The following is a 23,844-nucleotide window of genomic DNA, read 5'->3' as shown; positions in this document are numbered from 1 at the left end:
GTAGTGTGTTACTAATGGTTTTCTTTGAGACTGTGGTCCCAGCTCTCTTCAGGTCATTGACCAGGTCCTGCCGTGTAGTTCTGGGCTGATCCCTCACATTCCTCATGATCATTGATGCCCCACGAGGTGAGATCTTGCATGGAGCCCCAGACCGAGGGTGATTGACCGTCATCTTGAACTTCTTCCATTTTCTAATAATTGTGCCAACAGTTGTTGCCTTCTCACCAAGCTGCTTGGCTATTGTCCTGTAGCCCATCCCAGCCTTGTACAGGTCTACAATTTATCCCTGATGTCCTTACACAGCTCTCTGGTCTTGGCCATTGTGGAGAGGTTGGAGTCTGTTTGATTGAGTGTGTGGACAGGTGTCTTTTATACAGGTAACGAGTTCAAACAGGTGCAGTTAATACAGGTAATGAGTGGAGAACAGGAGGGCTTCTTAAAGAAAAACTAACAGGTCTGTGAGAGCCGGAATTCTTACTGGTTGGTAGGTGATCAAATACTTATGTCATGCAATAAAATGCAAATTAATCACTTAAAAATCATACAATGTGATTTTCTGGATTTTTGTTTTAGATTCCGTCTCTCACAGTTGAAGTGTACCTATGATAAAAATGACAGACCTCTACATGCTTTGTAAGTAGGAAAACCTGCAAAATCGGCAGTGTATCAAATACTTGTTCTCCCCACTGTATATGTTCATGATCAATATCTTCTCTCCAACAGAGGGAGCCCAAACATTTGATAAATTATGTTCATAATTGCTCATGAGAGTTTTACCATTGTTTGTGATTTATGAATCACATTTATGTAATGAAATTGTGAAATAATTTTTCCAGTATCAAATATTTCTAAATGCAAAAAAATGAAATACACATGATATCATTTTTATAAGTATATTTGCATTACAAATCAGTGACAGTAAGACCTGAGTTCCACATTATGGGAATGGAAATTATCTTCATCTGCTGGATGAGTCTCTCCATGTCCCCACTCTGCGTGTCCAACACCATGGAAATCAGTCAAGCTTAGACACATTCTACAGGTAATACTGGTTTTATATGTTGCTAATAGGATCTGATTGGCCACCATTTCAGCACTGAATCTCATTTGCATTTTAGCAGACACTGTTATCCAGAATGGCTTACAGGTGCCATTAGGGTTAATCTCCTTGTTCAAGTGCAGAGACAGATTTTTCTCCCAGTCAGCTTGGGGATTTGAACCAGCAACCTTTCAGTTACTGGCCCAACACACTTAACGACTAGGCTAACTCCCACCCCTTGTGGTCTGTGAGTAGTAGCCATAGACACAATATGACATCATTGATAGTAATAGCAGTGCTTGACTGAAATACAGTGGCTTGCAAAAGTATTCACCCCCTTGGCATTTGACCTGTTTTGTTGTCTTACAACCTGGAATTAAAATGGATTTTGGGGGGTTTGTATCATTTGAGTTACACAACATGCCTACCACTTTGAAGATGTAAAATATTTTTTATTGTGAAACAAACAAGAAATAAGACAGAAAAACAGAAAACTTGAGCGTGCATAACTATTCACCCTCCCAAAGTCAAGACTTTGTAGAGCCACCTTTTGCAGCAATTACAGCTGCAAGTCTCTTGGGGTATGTCTCTATAAGCTTGGCACATCTAGCCACTGGGATTTTTGCCCAGTCTTCAAGGCAAAACTGCTCCAGCTCCTTCAAGTTGGATGGGTTCCCCTGGTGTACAGCAATCTTTAAGTCATACCACAGATTGTCAATTGGATTGAGGTCTGGGCTTTGACTAGGCCATTCCAAGACATTTAAATGTTTCCCCTTAAACCACCCGAGTGTTGCTTAGCAGTATGCTTAGGGTCATTGTCCTGCTGGAAGGTGAACCTCTTTCCCAGTCTCAAATCTCAAGACTGAAACAGGTTTCCCTCAAGAATTTCCCTGTATTTAGCGCCATCCATCATTCCGACCAGTTTCCCAGTCCCTGCCAATGAAAAACATCCCCACAGCATGATGCTGCCACCACCATGCTTCACTGTGGGGATGATGTTCTCGGGGTGATGAGAGGTGTTGGGTTTGCACCAGGCATAGCATTTTTCTTGATGGCAAGAAAGCTCAAGCTTAGTCTTATTTGACTAGAGTACCTTCTTCCATATTTTTGGGGAATCTCCCACATGCCTTTTGGCAAACACCAAACATCTTTGCTTATTTTTTTCTGGACACTCTTCCGTAAAGCCCAGCTCTGTGGAGTGTATGGCTTAAAGCAGTCCTATGGACATATACTCCAATCTCCACTGTGGAGTTTTGCAGGTCCTTCAGAGTTTTCTTTGGTCTCTTTGTTGCCTCTCTGATTAATGCCCTTCTTGCCTGAGTTTTGGTGGGCGGCCCTCTCTTGGCAGGTTTGTTGTGGTGCCATATTCTTTCCATTTTTTAATAATGGATTTAATGGTGCTCCGTGGGATGTTCAAAGTTTCTGATCTTTTTTTATTACCCAACCCTGATCTGTACTTCTCCACAACTTTGTCCCTGACCTATTTGGAGAGCTTCTTGGTCTTTATAGTGCCTCTTGCTTGGTTGTGCCCCTTGCTTAGTGGTGTTGCAGACTCTGGGGCCTTTCAGAACAGGTGTATATATACTGAGATCATGTGACAGATCATGTGATACTTAGATTGCACACAGGTGGACTTTATTTAACTAATTATGTGACTTCTGAAGGTAATTGGTTGCACCAGATCTTATTTAGGGGCTTCATGGCAAAGGGAGTGAATACATATGCATGCACCACTTTTCCGTTTTCTTTCAAAACATTTTTTTGAAAGAAGTTATTGTTTTCATTTCACTTCAACAATTTTGACTATTTTGTGTATGTCCATTACATGAAATCCAAATAAAAATCAATTTAAATTACAGGTTGTAATGCAACAAAATAGGAAAAACGCCAAGGGGGGATAAATATATTTGCAAGGCACTGTAGGTGCCGGTACTGTTTATATTTGGGAGCAGGTGCACCACAATACTTTTGAATTAATATTTTATAAGAGGAACCGGAACTCAAGCTGTAGAACATTTGAGGCAGCAGTAAGCTCCTGCCCAAGTCAAGCACTGAGTAACACTAGTATTTTAACTAGGCAGGTCAGTTAATAACAAATTCTAATTTACAATGATGGCCTACCCTGGGCCAATTGTGCACCACCCTATGAGACTCCCAATCACAGCCAGATGTGATACAGCCTAGACTCAAACCAGGGACTGGAGTGACACCTCTTGCACTGCAATGCAGTGCCTTAGACCACTTCACCACTCAGGAGCCCAAATATGAAACCATCGCTTTAAGCTTAAAAGGCCTCAGGCAAAGAGACACAGGAAACCGACAAAAGTGAAACAAACAATGTGAAAAGGTTATAAGTCGGTACCACATACACACTCACAAACACACACACTATAGGGATCACATGCTACAACATCCTCAACACACACATCTAGATCAGACCATATATAGAAATGTATCTGTATGGATCCGTTGTAGACGCTACAAACTTATCTCTGTCACACAAAGGCTACAGCAGAGCACAACCTACACCCCAGTGGCCAAACACACACATACACACCATGTCTGTGGGTGTACAACTGTGTCAAATTGATGATTGGAGACATAGGCATAATTACTCTGATAATGAAGCAATTATTCAGAATAGAATTGATAGCAAGGATATCAGCTCCTGTGCCAGATTAAACAGGGTTCAGATGATTACAGATGACTGGAATGATAAGTAACTGTAGACATGTGTGCAAATAACACATTTGTAGGTATTGATATAGTTTCATACCTAGATAGAGCTTGTCATCCCCTTTGATTCCAGCTGTGTCTGACTGTGTCAGTGTGTCAGGTTAGCGTCTGGCTGTGTAGTGTGCTGTGGTGACCCCATTTCTTCCACCAAACAGAAACATCGAGAGATGAGGGAGGAAAGAGTGGTTTTACGAGAGACCTATTCAAAGTCATATCTTCAGTGCAAATGGTAAAACTCTGGTTTTAAAATAGATTCAGTATTATTTTTCTCAGAAAAATAAGTTGGTGTGTATACCAATTTGAAAACACTAAGAATATATTAAATAACCTTTTCAACTCGGTCAAATTCAGTCCTAATATTTGTGTTGTCATTGATACGGGTTGTTTGCTGCTCAAGCACCATAGTGAACTATAATCACAGCTCATGTGTTTTGTGGTACCAGTTCCTGGAACAACAACATCTATAAAAGAGTTTCCTTTTTACTATTTTTCAGTTCCTGTACCATGTGGAAGTAGTGCACTCAGTCAAACTTGTTACATGTGTAACAACTGCCTTTTTGAAACAATTGCCTTTTTGATATGTTTTGAGAACCTAATATCACGGTTTTTGGTGAAACGAGAAAGATAGACGACAGGCAGGCAGGCAGGCGGCAGTGGAAAGAAAGGGGGAGGAAGAGGTGCAAGTTTAGGGTTTTAAGCGGCACAGTGGTTCCGAGTGAACTAAGGGGGGAGAGAGAGAGAGGTGCCCTTATGACTCATCTTTGACATGAAGAATAATAATAATAATGAATTTTATTTTCATTGTTTTTCACAACACTCAGTCACTTTACATACACAAGAAAATCAGCAGGATAAAAAGCAATACAATCACACAAAATAAGTCAGTATATAAAAGTAGACTAACCATTGAGAACACTAAACATGACGACAGACTAACCATGGAGAACACTAAACATGATGACAGACTAACCATTGAGAACACTAAACATGATGACAGACTAACAATGGAGAACACTAAACATGATGACAGACTAACCAGGGAGAACACTAAACATGATGACAGACTAACCAGGGAGAACACTAAACATGATGACAGACTAACCATGGAGAACACTAAACATTATGACAGACTAACCATGGAGAACACTAAACATGATGACAGACTAACCATGGAGAACACTAAACATGATGACAGACTAACCATGGAGAACACTAAACATGATGACAGACTAACCATGGAGAACACTAAACATGATGACAGACTAACAATGGAGAACACTAAACATGATGACAGACTAACCAGGGAGAACACTAAACATGATGACAGACTAACCAGGGAGAACACTAAACATGACGACAGACTAACCATGGAGAACACTAAACATGATGACAGACTAACCATTGAGAACACTAAACATGATGACAGACTAACAATGGAGAACACTAAACATGATGACAGACTAACCAGGGAGAACACTAAACATGATGACAGACTAACCAGGGAGAACACTAAACATGATGACAGACTAACCATGGAGAACACTAAACATTATGACAGACTAACCATGGAGAACACTAAACATGATGACAGACTAACCATGGAGAACACTAAACATGATGACAGACTAACCATGGAGAACACTAAACATGATGACAGACTAACCATGGAGAACACTAAACATGATGACAGACTAACCATGGAGAACACTAAACATGATGACAGACTAACCATGGAGAACACTAAACATTATGACAGACTAACCATGGAGAACACTAAACATGATGACAGACTAACCATGGAGAACACTAAACATGAGGACAGACTAACCATGGAGAACACTAAACATGATGACAGACTAACCATGGAGAACACTAAACATGATGACAGACTAACCATGGAGAACACTAAACATGATGACAGACTAACCAGTGAGAACACTAAACATGATGACAGACTAACCATGGAGAACACTAAACATGAGGACAGACTAACCATGGAGAACACTAAACATGATGACAGACTAACCATGGAGAACACTAAACATGATGACAGACTAACCATGGAGAACACTAAACATGATGACAGACTAACCAGTGAGAACACTAAACATGATGACAGACTAACCATGGAGAACACTAAACATGAGGACAGACTAACCATGGAGAACACTAAACATGATGACAGACTAACCATGGAGAACACTAAACATAATGACAGACTAACCAGGGAGAACACTAAACATGATGACAGACTAACCAGGGAGAACACTAAACATGATGACAGACTAACCATGGAGAACACTAAACATGATGACAGACTAACCATGGAGAACACTAAACATGATGACAGACTAGGATAACCCTTTTTGATTCCAGGTAGAACACTTTTGGTTTCAGGTAGAACCCTATTGGGTTCCATATAAAACCCTTTCTCTAGAGGGTTCTACATGGAACCCAAAAGTTCTACCTGGAACCAAAAAGGACTCTCCTATGGGGACAGCCGAAGAACCATTTTTTTCTAAGAGTGTAGGATTTGAATATGTGTATGGAATGTGAGGCTCTCACATGGAGAGGGAGTTCCAGAGTTGGCTAAAAGCCCGGTCTCCAATGGAGTGGAGGCTGGTGTGAGGGATGATGAGGCAGCCAGTATCAGAGGAGCTCAGTGAACAGGTGGGAGTGTAGGCATAGCATAGGCACAAGAAAACATGTTTTGCATGAGCTACAGATGGCTATATCCGGTCAGCTAATAAAGGACTAGCAAAGGCCCAGTGCACTACCGTTAAAATAACATCAAATTGATCAGAAATACAGTGTAGACATTGTTAATGTTGTAAATTACTATTGTAGCTGGAAACGGCTGTTTTTTAATGGAATATCTACATAGGCGTACAGAGGCCCATTATTAGCAACCATCACTCCTGTGTTCCAATGGCACGTTGTGTTAGCTAATCCAAGATTGTCATTTTAAAAGGCTAATTGACCTTTAGAAAACCCTTTTGCAATTATGTTAGCACAGCTGAAAACTGTTGTTCTGATTAAAGAAGCAAAAAAACTGGCCTTCTTTAGACTAGTTGAGTATCTGGAGCATCAGCATTTGTGGGTTCGATTACAGGCTCAAGATGGCCAGAAACAAATAACTTTCTTCTGAAACTTGTCAGTCTATTCTTGTTCTGAGAAATGAAGGCTATTCCATGTGAGAAATTGCCAAGAAACTGAAGATTTCGTACAACTTTGTGTACTACTCCCTCACAGAACAGCGCCAACTGTCTCTAACCAGAATAAAAAGAGTAGTGGGAGGCTCCGGTGCACAACTGAGCAAGAGGACAAGTACATTAGAGTGTGTAGTTTGAGAAACAGACGCCTCACAATTCCTCAACTGGCAGCTTCATTAAATAATACCCGCAAAACACCAGTCTCAAAGTCAACAGTGAAGAGGCGAGTCCGGGATGCTGGCCTTCTAGGCAGAGTTGCAAAGAAAAAGCCATATATCAGACTGGCCAATAAAAATAAAAGATTAAGATGGGCAAAAGAACACAAACACTGGACAGAGGAACTCTGTCTAGAAGGCCAGCATCCCGGAGTCGCCTCTTCCCTGTTGACGTTGAGACTGGTGTTTTGCGGGTACTATTTAATGAAGCTGCCAGTTGAGGACTTGTGAGGTGTCTGTTTCTTGTTATTTGTCCTTTGGCCCAGTTGTACTGCAAGGACTTCTGATTGGTCAACCCCAGGCTAGGGTGGGGGGTTATAAGTGGCATCCTGTTTCTTTGTTCTGTGGAGAAAAGCTGAGGACAGGGGGAATGAAAATCTACTGTACCTCCCAGCATAACATCTATGACAAGGAAACTTAGCAACTGTGTGTTGATCCAGAGGAAAGAGAGAAGGCTGCCCGCAACTCACTTTGGGAAGTCAACTCTTAATCTCTTGATTGATGGCAGAATTGCTGGGTGAGTCTAGACCAATATCCTTTTAAAATAACCAAATCAGGTTAAAATAGTGCATGCAATGAGTGATATGTATCTGTGATGTACAAGGGTTCAAGTCCTTTTTTCTATTACAGAGTTTAGTTCTTTGTTTGCTCGGTTAGGGGTTCAAGTCCTCTATTAAAAGGTTTGAGTCCTTTCTCTATTATAGGGGTTTGAGTCCGCTATTAAAAGGTTTGAGGCCTCTGTTTTTGTGAAACCTTCTTATAGCATAGAAGTGAGTTGCTAGTTGAGTAGCAATTTTTACACATGCGGTAAATGTAAGCCTTTAAAGCATTCAACAAGCTTTGAAGTGAACATAAGTTTTATGGGTAACCAGGCCCTACAGAAATAATTTGTGTTCTAGAAGATAATAGAGATTTGAGTCCACAAAAGTGGTTACATAAATATATATGTATATTGGGGTTAAATAAATATATAAACATAGAGATATACATTATACAACTTTTGACGTTAATGTAATGTCATTGTTAAGTGAGAAAAGCACTCTGGAAAAGGGAGGAACAGCTCTTCCGGATGTGAACATGAAACAGATTTTAAACTCACCGTCCAGTGATATAAAGAACCATTGCAAAGTAGAGGAGGAGACATGGGTGAAAAAGTCAGACGTGACCCCCACCTGTAGCCTCTCTGTTCCCTCTATATATCCTCACATTGAGTTGTGCAAGACAGATCAGGTTTCAAGCATCTGGTCAGTACTGCCTGGCTTTGAGTCAACGGATACTGACAGCAGAGACGAACGATGTCTTAGGCAAAACAGAACACAGGCTGTAAAAGGTAGTAAAGATAAACCTCTAGTGACAGTAATCACACATAAATCAGTATCTCCAAAGCAATTTGATGAATGGTCAAAAACTTTTAAGCATCCACGAGACGTGGGTATCAGAGTTGTGCAGGATCAGAGTGAAACCAACAACATTATTCGTTCAGCAAAAAAGGAGCCTGGTGTATGTCATTATTGCGGGATTTCTGTTCACTGGTAACGAGAATGTCGGAAAAGAAAACGTGATTTTATGAGAAGTGGCCAGGAGAAGTAGGGTCCGTCTAAGGGAAAATGGAATCAAGACAACAGCCACAAAGACAATGCTAATGCAGAAATTTAAGAAGCTCTCTCTGGCTCAGCAGCAGAGTTTGCTGGATACCGTGGAGGTAAACTAACAGGCCCTGCAGAAACAATTTGTGTTCTAGTAGATAATAGGTTTGAGTCCTTAAAAGGGGTTATATACAGTTGAAGTCGGAAGTTTACATACACTTAGGTTGGAGTCATTAAAACAAATTTTTCAACCACTCCACCAATTTCTTGTTAACAAACTATAGTTTTGGCAAGTCGGTTAGGACATCTACTTTGTGCATGACACAAGTAATTTGTCCAACAATTGTTTACAGACAGATTATTTCACTTATAATTCACTGCATCACAATTCCAGTGGGTCAGAAGTTTGCATACACTAAGTTGACAGTGCCTTTAACAGCTTGGAATATTCCAGAAAATGATATCATGGCTTTAGAAGCTTCTGATAGGCTAATTGACATCGTTTGAGTTAATTGGAGGTGTACCTGTAGATGTATTTCAAGGCCTACCTTCAAACTCAGTGCCACTTTGCTTGACATCATGGGAAAATCAAAAGAAATCAGTCAAGACCTCAGAAAAAAAATTGTAGACCTCCACAAGTCTGGTTCATCCTTGGGAGCAATTTCCAAATGCCTGAAGGTACCACATTCATCTGTACAAACAATAGTATGCAAGTATAAACACCATGGGACCACGCAGCCGCCATACCGCTCAGGAAGGAGACGCGTTTGCTCTCCTAGAGATGAACGTACTTTGGTGCGAAAAGTGCAAATCAATCCCAGAACAACAGCAAAGGACCTTGTGAAGATGCTGGAGGAAACAGGTACAAAAGTATCTATATCCACAGTAAAAATGAGTCCTATATCGACATAACCTGAAAGGCTGCTCAGCAAGGAAGAAGCCACTGCTCCAAAACCGCCATAAAAAAAGCCAGACTACGGTTTGCAACTGCACATGGGGAAAAGATCTTACTTTTTGGAGAAATGTCTTCTGGTCTGATGAAACAAATATAGAACTGTTTGGCCATGATGACCATTGTTATGTTTGGAGGGAAAAGGGGGAGGCTTGCAAGCCGAAGAACCACATCCCAACCGTGAAGCACGGGGTGGCAGCATCATGTTGTGGGGGTGCTTATTTGCAGGAGGGACTGGTGCACTTCACAAAATAGATGGCTTCATGAGGAAGGAAAGTTATGTGGATATTTTGAAGCAACATCTCAAGACATCAGTCAGGAAGTTAAAGCTTGGTCGCAAATGGATCTTCCAAATGGACAATGACCCCAAACATACTTCCAAAGTTGTGGCAAAATGGCTTAAGGACAACAAAGTCAAGGTATTGGAGTGGCCATCACAAAGCCCTGACCTCAATCCTATAGAAGATTTGTGGGCAGAACTGAAAAAGTGTGTGCGAGCAAGGAGGCCTACAAACCTGACTCAGTTCCACCAGTGTCAGGTTTTGGCCAAGACTGTTCGGGTTTTGGTCACTAGATGTCCCCATTGCACCTTTTTTGTACCTTTTGTTTTTCTTGCTCTTATTATTGTTTGCACCTGTAGGTCATTCCCTTGTTAGTATTTAAACCCTGTGTGTTCCTCAGTTCCTTGCTCAGTGTTTGTAAGTTAGCACCCAGCCCCAGCCCAAGCCTTGTTTTATTCAGATATTTCTCTTGTTGGATTTTCCAGAGGTTCTCTGGTTTAGTTCTTGTGTATTATTTGAGTAGTCTTTTGAGGTTTGTTTTTCCCTGCTGTTTTTTACCACTTTGTGGAGTTTCTTTTGTATTTTGGAGGATTTCCATTTTGTGCCTTTTGGCTTTATTTTTGGACATTGTGGATTTAGTTTCTTTGCCTGAAGATTTTGTTCTTTAATTAAACCACCATCTCTAGTACTGCTGTGTCTGCCTCATCTTCTGGGTTCTGACGATTATTAGTGACTGTTTCTCGCACCGGGTCCTGACAGAAACACTGAGCCATTATAATGAACCCAGAGGCAGCCAGTACCCAGGATCTTTTTTCCATGCTGTCCCACCACGAGGGGACTGTCCAACGCCACGAAGCTGCTCTGGTTCAGCAAGAGGCCTTAATGGCTAGACATTCTCAACTTCTGTCAGAGATGCTGACTTCCATAAAGCAGATTTCGGATCGACTTTCCCCGGCAACCGCTTCTGCTCCAGTTCATCAGATTCAAGTGCCCCTGGCAGTTAACCCCCTGGCTGAACCTCGTCTACCGCCTCCCCAACGGTTCTCAGGGGATCCGAGTGTTTGTAAGGGGTTTTTCACCCAATGTTCTCTCTCCTTTGAGCTGCAACCATCGTCGTTTCCCACCGACCGGTCCAAGATAGCATATATCATCACCCTGCTGTCGGGAAAAGCCCTAGCCTGGGCTACTGCTGTGTGGGATGCCCAAAGTCCCTGCTGTGCCAGCTACTCTACCTTTGCTGAAGAATTCAAGCGAGTGTTTCAAGGTCCTACCAACGGCCCTGACTCAGCCAAACAGCTCCTGACTCTCCGCCAAGGTCGGCGCAGCGTGACGGACTATGCCATCCAGTTCCGCACTGTGGCAGCAGCAAGTGGCTGGAACAACGAGGCGCTCACAGTGTGTTTTTTGAAGGGTCTTTCTGACACCATCCAATATGAACTGGCCACTCGGGAACCACCGGACAACCTCGAGTCCCTTATCAAGTTGGCTTCACGCATAGACCAGCGTCTGAGAGAGAGAGAACTAAACCGTAGACCGCTCACCCTAGCTCCTATCGGTTCCAGCTCCGAGTCTCCACCTTTATCCTCGCTGGCTCCACCAGAACCCATGCAGGTTGGACGCATCTCCCAGGCTGAGAGAGACCGCCGGATGAGGGAGCGATGCTGTCTATATTGCGGCAAACCGGGCCATTTCCGCTCCACGTGTCCCGGGCTCCAGGGAAACGCACTCTCCCGTGCAGGCCTGGGAGGACTGTAACGGGAAACATAACCTCCTCCCATCCATCCAACTCCCGCCTGCTCATTCCAGTTACCCTTTCCTGGGACGACCACGAGTTTTCTCTTCAAGCCTTGGTAGACTCTGGAGCCGCAGGTAACTTCATGGATGGGGTCTGGGCGAAAGAGAATGGCGTTCCTTCTGAACCTCTGAGTGACCCCATAAGGGTTACTACGTTGGATAGAAGCCCTTTGGGATCTGGACTTGTTACTCGTGCCACTACCCCCTTGCGACTTTCAGTTTCCCAACACCAGGAAGTGATGAACTTTCATCTGATCTCCTGTTCCGAGTTCCCTCTCGTCCTTGGTTATCCCTGGCTTCACAGCCATAACCCTCACATCGACTGGTCTGTGGGCACTATCAAGCAGTGGGGTCCTACGTGCCAAGCCACTTGTATCTTCCCGAGTTCCCCGAGTTCCCCTTCCGAGTCTCTAGAATCCATCGACCTGTCCCGAGTTCCCGAGTGTTACCATGACCTCAAACTGGTATTTAGCAAACAGAGGGCCACCAAACTACCACCCCATAGACCTTACGATTGCACCATCGACCTGTTTCCGGGGACCTGCCCTCCCAGGGGTCGGATCTTTTCCCTTTCTCCTCCCGAACGAGCTGCTATGGATACCTACATCAAGGACGCTCTGGCAGCAGGCCTCATGCGTCCATCTACCTCGCCGGCGGGAGCAGGGTTTTTCTTTGTGGCCAAGAAAGACGGTGGATTACGACCTTGCATCGACTACCGGGGACTCAATGCCATAACCGTCCGTAACCGCTACCCGCTACCCCTTATGGCCACAGCCTTTGAGCTGCTCCAGGAAGCAGTTGTCTTCGCTAAGCTTGACCTGCGGAACGCATACCATCTTGTGCGGATCAAACCCGGGGACGAGTGGAAGACCGCTTTCAACACGCCTACTGGTCACTACGAATACTCGGTGATGCCCTTCGGCCTGACCAACGCTCCGGCTGTGTTCCAAGCGCTCATAAACGATGTGCTTAGGGATATGCTTAACATCTTCGTGTTTGTTTACTTGGATGACATCCTCATCTTTTCGAGCTCCCTTCAAGAACACACTAAGCATGTCAGACAAGTGCTCAAACACCTCCTAGACAGCCATTTGTACGTTAAGCCGGAAAAGTGTGAATTCCATTCCTCTCGAGTACAATTCCTGGGATTTATAGTGGAACCCGGTCGAGTCCAGATGGACCCCAAGAAGGTAGGGGCGGTAGCGGATTGGCCCACCCCCAAGTCCGTTAAGGAAGTTCAGCGTTTCCTGGGCTTCACCAACTTTTACCGCAAGTTCATCAAGAACTTCAGCTCGGTGGCAGCCCCTCTCTCAGCTGTAACCAAGGGTGGCAACACAAGGTTTCTGTGGGGAAGAGAAGCTGAGACGGCCTTCCAAGGACTCAAGCAGCGCATCCTCTCTGCTCCCATCCTGACACTACCAACGGCGGATGAACCTTTTGTGGTGGAGGTAGACGCATCAGAGGTTGGGGTTGGAGCTGTCCTGTCTCAGAGGGGTGAAGACAAGAAGCTTCATCCTTGCGCCTTCTTCTCTCACCGGCTTACCCCGGCCGAGAGGAATTACGATGTGGGGGATCGTGAACTCCTAGCGGTTAAGATGGCATTGAAGGAATGGAGACACTGGCTCGAGGGGGCTTCTCAACCGTTTCAAGTGCTTACGGACCACAAAAATCTGGAGTATATCCAGCAGGCGAAGCGGTTGAACTCCAGACAAGCTCGATGGTCTCTTTTCTTCAGCCGATTTCAGTTTATCCTCACCTATAGACCCGGGTCGAAGAATCTCAAACCGGACGCCTTGTCACGAATCTACTCTCCTGCCATTCGAGAAGATACTGACATGACTGTCCTTCCGGCCGCTAAGATCGTGGCTCCGATCTCGTGGCAAGTGGAGGATACCGTGAAACAAGCTCAAGCCATCGAACCGGGCCCTGGAGGAGGTCCTGCTAATCAGTTGTTTGTTCCCAAGGCAGCAAGGTCCCAAGTCCTTCTGTGGGGGCACTCCTCTCGCCTCACCTGTCACCCGGGCGTAGGTCGCACCTTGGAGTTCATCCAGCGTAAGTTCTGGTGGCCCACCATAAAAGAAGACGTTGCCACTTTCGTCAAGGCCTGTTCCGTGTGCTGCCAGGGCAAATCTTCTCACCTCCGCCCTCAAGGACTCCTTCACCCTCTATCTATTCCCCACCGACCCTGGTCCCATATCTCGTTGGACTTTATTACTGGCCTTCCTCCGTTCCATGGTAATACTACGATCCTAGTCATCATCGACAGGTTTTCTAAGGCGGCCAGGTTTGTTCCCTTGACCAAATTACCTTCTGCCAAGGAAACAGCTGAGTTGGTGATTAACCATGTGTTCCGAGTCTTTGGGATTCCGCAAGATATGGTTTCCGACAGAGGTCCCCAGTTCGCCTCAAGGTTTTGGAAGGCCTTCTGCCAACTCGTAGGGGCCACGGCCAGTTTATCTTCAGGGTACCATCCGGAGTCCAATGGCCAAACTGAGAGGATGAATCAGGAGCTGGAAACCACCCTCAGATGCATGGTTTCCAACAACCCGTCCACATGGTCATCATTCATTGTTTGGGCCGAGTACGCGCACAACACCTTGTGCTCCTCCTCCACTGGTATATCCCCGCATGAGTGTCAGTTTGGCTATGCGCCTCTATTGTTTCCGGACCAGGAGGCAGAAGTCAGAGTGCCTTCAGCCTCGAGGTTCATCAGACGCTGTCGGCTTACGTGGAAGAAGGCACGTCTTAATCTTCTGCGTTCCTCTCAGCAGTACCAACGACAAGCCAACAGACGTCGCCGTCCCGGTCCTACCCTGTACCACGGCCAGAGAGTATGGCTCTCAACTAAGAATTTACCACTACGGGTGGAGTCTCGCAAGCTGTCCCAGAGGTTCATCGGTCCCTTTAAGATTGCCAGGAGAGTCAATCCCGTTACTTTTCGCCTGCACTTACCCAGATCCCTTAAGATCAATCCAACATTTCACATTTCTTTATTAAAACCTGTTGTTTTTTCTCCCCTTATCCCGGCAGGCAGACCTCCCCCTCCGCCCCGTGTCATCGGTGGCCAGTCGGCTTATACCGTCCACCGGATACTGGATTCCCGCCGGGTGCAGCGGTCCTGGCAGTATCTGGTGGACTGGGAAGGCTACGGTCCCGAGGAGCGCTCCTGGGTTCCTGCCAAGGACATACTGGACCCTGACCTCATTCGTCAGTTCAGGACCCTCCACCCTGAGAAGGCTGGTAGGAACGTCAGGAGCCGTTCCTAGGAGGGGGATTCTGTCAGGTTTTGGCCAAGACTGTTCGGGTTTTGGTCACTAGATGTCCCCATTGCACCTTTTTTGTACCTTTTGTTTTTCTTGCTCTTATTATTGTTTGCACCTGTAGGTCATTCCCTTGTTAGTATTTAAACCCTGTGTGTTCCTCAGTTCCTTGCTCAGTGTTTGTAAGTTAACACCCAGCCCCAGCCCAAGCCTTGTTTTATTCAGATATTTCTCTTGTTGGATTTTCCAGAGGTTCTCTGGTTTAGTTCTTGTGTATTATTTGAGTAGTCTTTTGAGGTTTGTTTTTCCCTGCTGTTTTTTACCACTTTGTGGAGTTTCTTTTGTATTTTGGAGGATTTCCATTTTGTGCCTTTTGGCTTTATTTTTGGACATTGTGGATTTAGTTTCTTTGCCTGAAGATTTTGTTCTTTAATTAAACCACCATCTCTAGTACTGCTGTGTCTGCCTCATCTTCTGGGTTCTGACGATTATTAGTGACTGTTTCTCGCACCGGGTCCTGACAACCAGTTCTTGACAATAGGACGATTGAATATTATTGTCTTGCAGACAAGTGAAAGATGTTTGAAATGATAGGGGATATCATAAAATTCATCAACCGTGTCCTTTTGGAGATGGGTGTCAGTGGTGTTCACAAGAATGTGGTGGGTATCATAAGAGTCTTCATCATAACACCAAGCCTCATGATTGTGGTCAATGTGTCTGTGGAAACTGTCCTCGGTGCTGTAACGAACCATGCTCTCTCAGATGTGGTATCACATCTGTTAATACCTCTTTTCTATAACTTTGTGTGAAATCTATTTCTTATTGCAACGGCAAGTAAAATATGCCCTTTGTGTTTTATAGGAATGCAAGGTGTTTAATGTGAATGATTTTATGCTTACCGCTAATGTTTTTATTCTGTCTATTTTTTCATGTTTTCTATTGTTTTCCAAAAATATATTTTAAGTATATTTATTTTTAAAATGGTCTAGGGGGCATAAGAATATTTTGAAGATCAAATCAAATCAAATGTATTTATATAGCCCTTCTTAGATCAGCTGATATCTCAAAGTGCTGTACAGAAACTCAGCCTAAAACCCCAAACAACAAGCAATGCAGGTGTAGAAGCACGGTGGCTAGGAAAAACTCCCTAGAAAGGCCAAAACCTAGGAAGAAACCTAGAGAGGAACCAGGCTATGAGGGGTGGCCAGTCCTCTTCTGGCTGTGCCGGGTGGAGATTATAACAGAACATTGCCAAGATGTTCAAATGTTCATAAATGACCAGCATGGTCAAATAATAATAATCACAGTAGTTGTCGAGGGTGCAACAAGTCAGAACCTCAGGAGTAAATGTCAGTTGGCTTTTCATAGCTGATCATTGAGAGTATCTCTACCGCTCCTGCTGTCTCTAGAGAGTTGAAAACAGCAGGTCTGAGACAGGTAGCACGTCCGGTGAACAGGTCAGGGTTCCATAGCCGCAGGCAGAACAGTTGAAACTGGAGCAGCAGCACGGCCAGGTGGACTGGGCAAGAAGTCATTAAGAAGTCATTATGCCAGGTAGTCCTGAGGCATGGTCCTAGGGTTCAGGTCCTCCGAGAGAGAGAAAGAAAGAAAGAGAGAAAGAGAGAATTAGAGAGAGCATACTTAAATTCACACAGGACACCGGATAAGACAGGAGAAGTACTCCAGATATAACAGACTGACCCTAGCCCCCCGACACATAAACTACTGCAGCATAAATACTGGAGGCTGAGACAGGAGGGGTCAGGAGACACTGTGGCCCCATCCGATGATACCCCCGGACAGGGCCAAACAGGCAGGATATAACCCCACCCACTTTACCAAAGCACAGCCCCCACACCACTAGAGGGATATCTTCAACCACCAAGATAAATACACAACACAGAGGATGAAAGGACGAGAGTACTAAATACGAAATAGAGTACTAATGGTCAATAGGGAATTGTCAATGGAAATAGTTGGTTCAGTTCAACAGCTGTTTAGAATCTGTGGAATGTCAGTCCTGAACTCAGAGCTACGTGTGCCACGTTTTCATTGGTCTGTACATTGAGTCTGGAGCAGGATACCTGTTAGAAAAAGCCATATCTCAGACTGGCCAATAAAAATAAAAGATTAAGATGGGCAAAAGAACACAAACACTGGACAGAGGAACTCCATCTAGAAGGCTAGCATCCTGGAGTCGCCTCTTCCCTGTTGACATTGAGACTGGTGTTTTGCGGGTACTATTTAATGAAGCTGCCAGTTGAGGACTTGTGAGGTGTCTGTTTCTTGTTATTTGTCCATTGGCCCAGTTGTACTGCAAGGACTTCTGATTGGTCATCCCCAGGCTAGGGTGGGGGGTTATAAGTGGCATCCTGTTTCTTTGTTCTGTGGAGAAAAGCTGAGGACAGGGGAAATTAACATCTACCATCTACCACCCAGCATAACATCTATGATTTGTCCTTCTCAAATAAATCAATTTTTCTCCCCCTAATTTGCTTTGGGGTCTGTGTTATTGAAGAATAATATGAACTGCTAACACTCGCCACCATTTGCCTTGATGACAGCTTTGCACACTCTTAGCATTCTCTCAACCAGCTTCACCTGGAATGCTTTGCCAACAGGCTTGAAGGAGTTCCCACATATGCTGAGCACTCGTTGGCTGCTTTTCCTTCACTCTGCAGTCTGACTCATCCCAAACCATCTCAATTTGTTTGAGGTCAGGGGATTGTGGAGGCCAGATCATCTGATGCACCACTCAATTACTCTTCTTCTTGGTAAAATATCCCTTAAATAGCCTGGACATGTGTTGGGTCATTGTCCTGTTGAAAAATAAATGATAGTCCAACTAAGCCAGATGGGATGGGTTATTGCTGCAGAATGCTGTGGTAGCCATGCTGGTTAAGTGTGCCTTGAATTCTAAATAAATCACAGACAGTGTCACCAGCAAAGCACCCCCACACCATAACACCTCCTCCTCCATGCTTTACGGTGGGAAATGCACATGCGGAGATCATCCGTTCACCCACACCGCGTCTCACAAAGACACAGCTGTTGGAACCAAAAATCTAAAATTTGAACTCATCAGACCAAACGACAGTTTACCACCGGTCTAATGTCCATTGCTCGTGTTTCTTGGCCCAAGGACGTCTCTTCTTATTATTGGTGTCCTTTAGTAGTGGTTTCTTTGCAGCAATTCGACCATGAAGGCCTGATTCACACAGTCTCCTCTGAACAGTTGATGTTGAGATTAGAGGTCGACCGATTAATCGGAATGGCCGATTAATTTGGGTATTTTTGGACACCGATTTGGCAGATTTTTTATTTTTTTACACCTTTATTTAACTAGGCAAGTCAGTTAAAAACACGTTCTTATTTTCAATGACGGCCTAGGAACAGTGGGCCTTGTTCAGGGGCAGAACAACAGATTTTTACCTTGTCAGCTCGGGGATTCAATCTTGCAACCTCACAGTTAACTAGTCCAACGCTATAACCACCTGCCTCTCATTGCACTCCACGAGGAGCCTGCCTGTTACGCGAATGCAGTAAGAAGCCAAGGTAAGTTGCTAGCTAGCATTAAACTTATCTTATAAAAAACAATCAATCAATCAATCATAATCACTAGTTAACTACACATGGTTGATGATATTACTAGTTTATCTAGCATGTCCTGTGTTGCATATAATCGATGCAGTGCGCATTCACGGAAAAAGGACTGTCGTTGCTCCAATGTGTACCTAACCATAAACATCAATGCCTTTCTTAAAATCAATACACAGAAGTATATATTTTTAAACCTGCATATTTAGCTAAAAGAAATCCAGATTAGCAGGCAATATTAACCAGGTGAAATTGTGTCACTTCTCTTGCGTTCATTGCACGCAGAGTCAGGGTATATGCGATAATAATAAACGTTTTGTTTTCGAAATGATAGTTTCCGGATTCGACCATATTAAGGACCAAAGGCTCGTATTTCTGTGTGTTATTATGTTATAATTAAGTCTATGATTTGATATTTGATAGAGCAGTCTGACTGAGCGATGGTAGGCAGCAGCAGGCTCATAAGCATTCATTCAAACAGCACTTTAGTGCGTTTTGCCAGCAGCTCTTCACTGTGCTTCAAGTATTGCGCTGTTTATGACTTCAAGCCTATCAACTCCCGAGATTAGGCTGGTGTAACCGATGTGAAATGGCTAGCTAGTTAGCGGGGTGCGCGCTAATAGCGTTTCAAACGTCACTCGCTCTGAGACTTGGAGTAGTTGTTCGCCTTGCTCTGCATGGGTAACGCTGCTTCGAGGGTGGCTGTTGTCGAGAGCGAGGAGAGGGACGGAAGCTATACTGTTACACTGGCAATACTAAAGTGCCTATAAGAACATCCAATAGTCAAAGGTATATGGAATACAAATGGTATAGAGAGAAATAGTCCTATAAATACTATATTAACTACAACCTAAAACCTCTTACCTTGGAATATTGAAGTCTCATGTTAAAAGGAACCACCAGCTTTCATATGTTCTCATGTTCTGAGCAAGGAACTTAAACGTTAGCTTTTTTACATGGCACATATTGCACTTTTACTTTCTTCTCCAACACTTTGTTTTTGCATTGTTTAAACCAAATTGAACATGTTTCATTATTTATTTGAGGCTAAATTTATGTATTATATTAAGTTAAAATAAGTGTTCATTCAGTATTGTTGTAATTGTCATTATTACAAATAAAAATAAAAATCGGCCGATTAATCGGTATCGGCTGTTTTTGGTCCTCCAATTATCGGTATCGGCATTGAAAAATCATCTAGTTGAGATGTGTCTGTTACTTGAACTCTGTGAAGCATTTGTTTGGGCTGCAATTTCTGTGGCTGGTAACTCTAATGAACTTATTATCTGCAGCAGAGGTAACTCTGGGTCTTCCATTCCTGTGGCATTCCTCATGAGAGCCAGTTTCATCATAGTGCTTGATGGCTTTTGCGACTGCACTTTTTCCGGATTGACTGACCTTCATGTCTTAAAGTAATGATTGGCTGTCGTTTCTCTTTGCTTATTTGAGCTGTTCTTGCCATAATATGGACTTGGTATTTTACCAAATAGGGCAATCTTCTGTATACCACCCCTACCTTGTCACAACACAACTGATTGGCTCAAACGCATTAAGAAGGAAAGAAATTCCATAAATTAACTTTTAACAAGGCACACCTGTTAATTGTAATGCATTCCAGGTGACTACCTCATGGTTGAGAGAATGCCAAGAGCGTGCAAAGCTGTCATCAAGACAAAGGGTTGCTATTTTGAATAATCTCAGATATAAAATAGATTTTGATTTGTTTAACACTTTTTTGCTTTCTACCAGATTTCATGTGTTATTTTATAGTTTTGATGTCTTCACTATTATTCTACAATGTAGAAAATAGTACAAATTAAGAAAAACCCTGGGATGTCCAAACTTTTAACTGGTACTGTATATATACACATATATAGACCAAATTAATTACTTAAAAAAATAGATTTTCTTATGGGGTGCTGCAGCACCCACAGCACCCCAACTTCTCGTTGCTATGAGTGTAGGGGTGCAGGAGGTCCGTAATGTATGTGGGCGCCAGTCCATTGAGTGCTTTGTAGGTGAGCATGAGCAATTTGAAGATGATTCTGTATTGAACTGGAAGCCAGTGGATTTTGATGAGAGTGGGGGTGATGTGGTCCCAAGGTCTGATGTGTGTGATGACTCGTGCGTAGGCCAGGTACCAAAACAAAGGCATGAATGAGGGTTTCTGCGGTGGGGTCAGTGAGATAGGGTCTGAGTCCTGAGATGTTTTTGAGATGTAAGAAGGCTGACTTGGTGATATTCCGGATGTGGGGTTCAAATGAAAGAGTTGGGTCAAATGTCACCCAAATATTCCTGACTTTGGAGTTGGAGTGGATAGTGCAGCCGTCAACTGTCATGTTGAGTTGAATACTCTGACACACTCAAATCTTTTTCAGTCAAAGGATCGAGGGCAGGGGTAGGCAACCCTGTTCCTGGAGTGCCACAGGTACTGCAGGATTTTGTCCCAACTTGGCACCATACCTGACCAACTGAGCTCATTGATCAGTTCAGTGATTGCCTAAATTCAACATACTTGGTTTTCCAGGTTGGTTAAATCAAAAACATGAAGTGCCTGCAGCAGTCCGGGACCAGGGTTTCCTACCCCTGGTTGTCTATCCCTGGTCTAGGGTCACATCTATCCACCGCTCATCCTCTTACACTCACTGAGACACAGGAAGTCAGACCCCACTGAACCATGTTTTGTTCAAGTCCTGGGTGGGCTTGTTTGCTATAACAGTAAAAGACAAAGACTCTGAACAATAATGTTGAGGGAGTCGCACAATAAATTTGAGGCACTGTCAGCATGTAGGCGTTTTGTCTGGAGTCTTTATCATGCGTTTTACTTTAGGGGGTCTCCTGTTTCTCATGTCCTTGAAACGGTCTCTTATAGCTAGTGTTAGGAGCCTACAATAATGTCCTGCCATTGCTGTCACGTATACTCCCTCTCCGGCCTCTAGGTCATCAGGCTGCTGATCCCGTACACCTGTCACCATCATCTTGCGTACCTGCGCCTCATGACACTCACCTGGACTCTATCACCTCCTTGATTATCTTCCCTATATCTGTCACTCCCCTTGGTTTGCCTTGGGTCCGGGAACTGCTACAGGCTCTCGTGCCTCAACCAGATCGTCGGGCTTCCCCCCCCTCAGCCGGCTCGTCTGGCTTTCATTCCTCCGCCGGATCACCGGGCTCTCCTGCTTCCATCGGCTCGTCAGGTTCTCATGCCTCAGCCGGATCGCCAGGCTCCCCTGCCTCAACCGATCTGTCAGGTTCCCGCGCCACAGCTGAATCGACAGGTTCCCGCGCCTCAGCTGGCATGACAGGTTCTTGCGCATCAGCAGGGGTGAACGGTCCGCTCCTGATCCCCGGGTTCGTCCCCTTTGACGGCGTCCTGTGGCTGGAGGGGGTACTGTGTCAGGGAGGGGGTACTGTCACGTATACTCCCTCTCCGGCCTCTAGGTCATCAGGCTGCTGATTATCCCGCACACTCACCATCGTCTCGCGCACCTGCGCCTCATGACACTCACCTGGACTCTATCACCTCCTTGATTATCTTCTCTATCTGTCACTCCCCTTGGTTCTTTCCTCGGGTGTTATTGACTATGTGTTCATGTCGGCGCGTTTGTGTTTCGTGTTTATTGTATTTATTAAAACACTCACTCCCTGAACTTTCTTCCCGACTCTCAGCACACTCGTTACAATTGCAATGCTTATCTGTTAATAATATATTGTTGATACAGTATTTTTATGAATGCAGTATATGTCGATGTTTTGAAGTTCTTGTAAAATATCCCGTAAATATTGACTGTCTTCCTCTTTTTCTCTTCATTCCTCTCAGATGCATCTCTTCTGGTGGATCACCCACATCTTTCTATCCCTCCCTTCTCTCCTCTCTCTTGTCCAATCCCTCACGTGCGACAATGAGACACAGTATGCTTGGTAAGCCAATGGTGCTGCAACAAATGTCCACCAGGTTAGCCATTTTGAATAAGACGTGTGTGTGTGTGAGTGTAAAATGTACTGTATTGTCCTATGCAGGCCAGCGTATGGTGGGACGCTGCATTGGTCAGAACAGCCCAAACAATGGTGCTGAATAGTCAGAATGTAATTGATAGCAAGTATATCAACACCTGTGCCAGATTTAACTGGGTTCAGTTGATTAGAGGACATAAAATGTTTTGTGATTCAGTATTATTCTCTCTCAAAAAAAGTTACCCACTGGGCACAGACGTCAGTTCAACGTCTAGTTTTGATTTATATTTGGTTGAGCTATCAACTAACGTGAAATCAACCAAAAATGTCACCTTGTCATTGGATTTAGGTTAAAAGTTGGGTGAAGAAGAAACAGAATTCCCTTACGGGGATGACTTTTTGTAAATCCAATCAGTGTTCCATGTTGATTCAACATCATGACATTACATTTTTTGCTTGAAATTATGTGGAAACAACGCTGATTGAACCAGTTTTCATCCAGTAGGTAGTGTGAACACCAATTAGAAACCACTTAGAATATATTAAATAACGTTTTCAACTCTGTCAAAATCAGTCCTATTATTTGTGTGGTCGTTGATACGGTTTGTTTGCTGGTCAAGCTTAGCGTCACCATAGTGAAATAAAATCACAGACCATGTTGTTCCAGGAACTGGTAAGACAAAACACATCTGTAAAAGAGGTTCCTTTTTACTATAAGCACATTTCAGTTCCCATACCACATGGAAGTAGTGTACTCAGTCAAACTTGTTACGGTACACACAGGTATCCAAATGCATTAATCAGCAATGATGAAGCCAAGTTTTATTGTTTCAACCAATCAGAAATCCTGTAATACATTACTCTTGCCTAAATGGATCTGAGTGAAATATTTTGTTTGATGGTGACTAGGCCCATTCACACCTCTCTGGCCTACAGGACCTCTGCCATAAACAGAGTAAGTCAACCACCTTTTCATCAGTTGCTGACTGCAGAGGCAAGACACTTCCAATCTCATCTCTGGTAAGAAATAACATTGCTGCAGTTTTTGTGGCTCAATTATGTTTTCATGACTTTTACCCTCAAGACATTCATACAATCGTTGGCAGGCAGCATTTGTAAGTAGGTTACACAACTAGCACCACCAGTCATTCAGGTGGTTTATACCAGTATGTGTCCTCACATGACACCTATTACAGACTACCCCTCTACTTCTTC

At 43.9% G+C, this 23,844-nt stretch overlaps 1 protein-coding gene across 1 annotated transcript; it reads left to right on the top strand.

The window, feature by feature from the left end:
• The first annotated feature begins 7,597 nt into the window (after positions 1–7,597).
• Positions 7,598–15,528, top strand: LOC139573400 (chromobox protein homolog 5-like). The gene is made up of 2 exons (XM_071396791.1): positions 7,598–7,719; positions 14,846–15,528. The coding sequence occupies exons 1-2, from the start codon at positions 7,704–7,706 to the stop codon at positions 15,079–15,081; spliced, it is 252 nt and encodes an 83-aa protein (XP_071252892.1). The 5' UTR covers positions 7,598–7,703; the 3' UTR covers positions 15,082–15,528.
• The last annotated feature ends 8,316 nt before the right edge of the window (positions 15,529–23,844 follow it).

Source organism: Salvelinus alpinus, chromosome 4 (assembly GCF_045679555.1).
Source record: "Salvelinus alpinus chromosome 4, SLU_Salpinus.1, whole genome shotgun sequence".
Taxonomy (NCBI): domain Eukaryota; kingdom Metazoa; phylum Chordata; class Actinopteri; order Salmoniformes; family Salmonidae; genus Salvelinus; species Salvelinus alpinus.
Note: the sequence above shows the minus strand (reverse complement) of the source record. Positions and strands in the feature narration are given on the sequence as shown.